The sequence below is a fragment of the Sciurus carolinensis genome, chromosome 11, assembly GCF_902686445.1.
Source record: "Sciurus carolinensis chromosome 11, mSciCar1.2, whole genome shotgun sequence".
Classification (NCBI taxonomy): domain Eukaryota; kingdom Metazoa; phylum Chordata; class Mammalia; order Rodentia; family Sciuridae; genus Sciurus; species Sciurus carolinensis.
Genome location: NC_062223.1, coordinates 25203905 through 25205690, shown reverse-complemented (window position 1 = coordinate 25205690; position 1786 = coordinate 25203905). Strand labels below are relative to the sequence as shown.

General features: G+C 38.3%; 1 protein-coding gene across 1 annotated transcript; it reads right to left on the bottom strand.

Moving 5' to 3' along the window:
* Positions 1-227: 227 nt before the first annotated feature.
* Positions 228-1157, bottom strand: LOC124960382 (olfactory receptor 4C46-like). The gene has a single exon (XM_047519115.1). It carries the CDS (start codon positions 1155-1157, stop codon positions 228-230), a length of 930 nt encoding a protein of 309 aa, XP_047375071.1.
* Positions 1158-1786: the final 629 nt, after the last annotated feature.

Sequence of the window (1786 nt, the reverse complement as noted above, 5' to 3'; positions counted from 1 at the left end):
AGATAAAGTTAGAAAATGAGGCTCAGAGTTAGTAAAAAGTTTCCAAACATACATGACATGGTCCTAGGTTAGGTTGACTCCATTTTTCAAATCAATTTCTACTTTCTTAATAAAAAGTTTATAAATAACAATTTTTTAGTGTTTGTCATAATTATATTTTGTTGATATGCTGTAAAACATCTTCGCATCTTTTCCTTAGCTGAATAGCTGCTGGGTTTTAGGCACAATCATTCCTCATCTGAATTAGTTTTACTGATAAATAATTTCCTAATAGCATTTTTTATCTGAGCATTTCTGAAAGTGTAGATAAAGGGATTTACCATGGGAGTTATCATGGTATAGAATACAGCAACTGCTTTATCAAAGGACAAATTAACTGGTGGCCTCATGTACACAAATATGCAGGGAACAAAGAACAGGACAACCACAGTGATGTGGGAGATACAGGTAGACAGAGCTTTGCATCTGCCCTCTAAGCTGTGGTTTCTCTGGGAGCACAGGATGACCACATAGGAGACCAGCAGGAGGAGGAAGTTTAATGAACAGATGAACCCACTGTTGGCAGCAACAAAGAGGCCCAGAGTGTGGGTATCAGTGCAGGCCAGATTGAGCAAAGGGTTCAGATCACACATAAAGTGATCGATGACATTAGGGCCACAGAAGGGTAGTTGGATGATAAAGAGGAGCTGGATGGTGGAATGGAGAAAGCCTCCCATCCAGGACTCTCCAACTAGTAGGACACACACTCTCCAGTTTATGATGGTTGCATAGTGCAAGGGTTTGCAGATGGCCACATAGCAGTCACAGGCCATCACTGTAAGTAGAATGACCTCTGCACCTGCAAAAATGTGTTCTCCAAAGACCTGGGCCATGCATTCATTGAACAGAATGGTCTTCTTTTGATGGATTGGATCTCTAATCAGCTTAGGAGTATTGACAGAGAAATAGCAAGCATCAATAAAGGAGAGATAGGCCAGGAAAAAGTACATGGGGGACCCGAAGAGTGAGCTGGCAATGATGGTTATCACAATGAGCAAATTTCCTACCACAGAGATGATGTAGATGAACAAAAACACAACAAATATAATTTTCTGCATCTTTGGGTTTTCTGTGAGTCCCAGAAGAACAAACTCTGATACATTGTTCTTTTTCTCCATAACTTCATGTGAAGGTTAATAACATAATCTGAAAATAATAACAATCCTCGGTTACTTATATTCCTCCATTCTAATAATTAATATGTGCCTGAATTCTTCCAAGTTGTGGGATCTTATGTTTTATTGTTTCTTTTCTTGCTGTATTTTTTTTTATTTCTTCAAGTGGAAAAAAGAACTCAAAATTGTTAAAGATTATTCCAATTACCTCCTCCTGTGGAGTTTTGGCAAATACCATTTGCCAGTTTCGCAGATGAAGAACTTTTGTGCACACACTAGGTGATCTACCATCTGAGTTTACTAAATTGTCTGAAATGACTCAAAACCTGGACTGACATGAGAGATTACACACATTGTGGCAGTCCAGCCCAAAAAGGGAGGTAAAGGATGGGTATAATTGATATCTCAACACAGGTAAATAATTTTGTTCTTTTTTGTTAGAAAATAGAGAATGATAAAAGGTAATTGAGAATGGTTGAAAGATGACAAGGATTTTGAGGAAGGGGAATCTTGGTTACTATTTTCACAAAGAACTTTGTGTGTCCTGGATGTAGCAGTGTGAGGTTCAGTAGTGAGTGGAAGAAAGAAACAGGAAGCACAGGTAAAGTACTTAAAATAGTTGACATGGAGAA

Excerpts from the sequence above, each read along its gene's own strand:
- LOC124960382 (XM_047519115.1), bottom strand. The coding sequence starts at position 1,157 with ATGGAGAAAAAGAACAATGTATCAGAGTTTGTTCTTCTGGGACTCACA.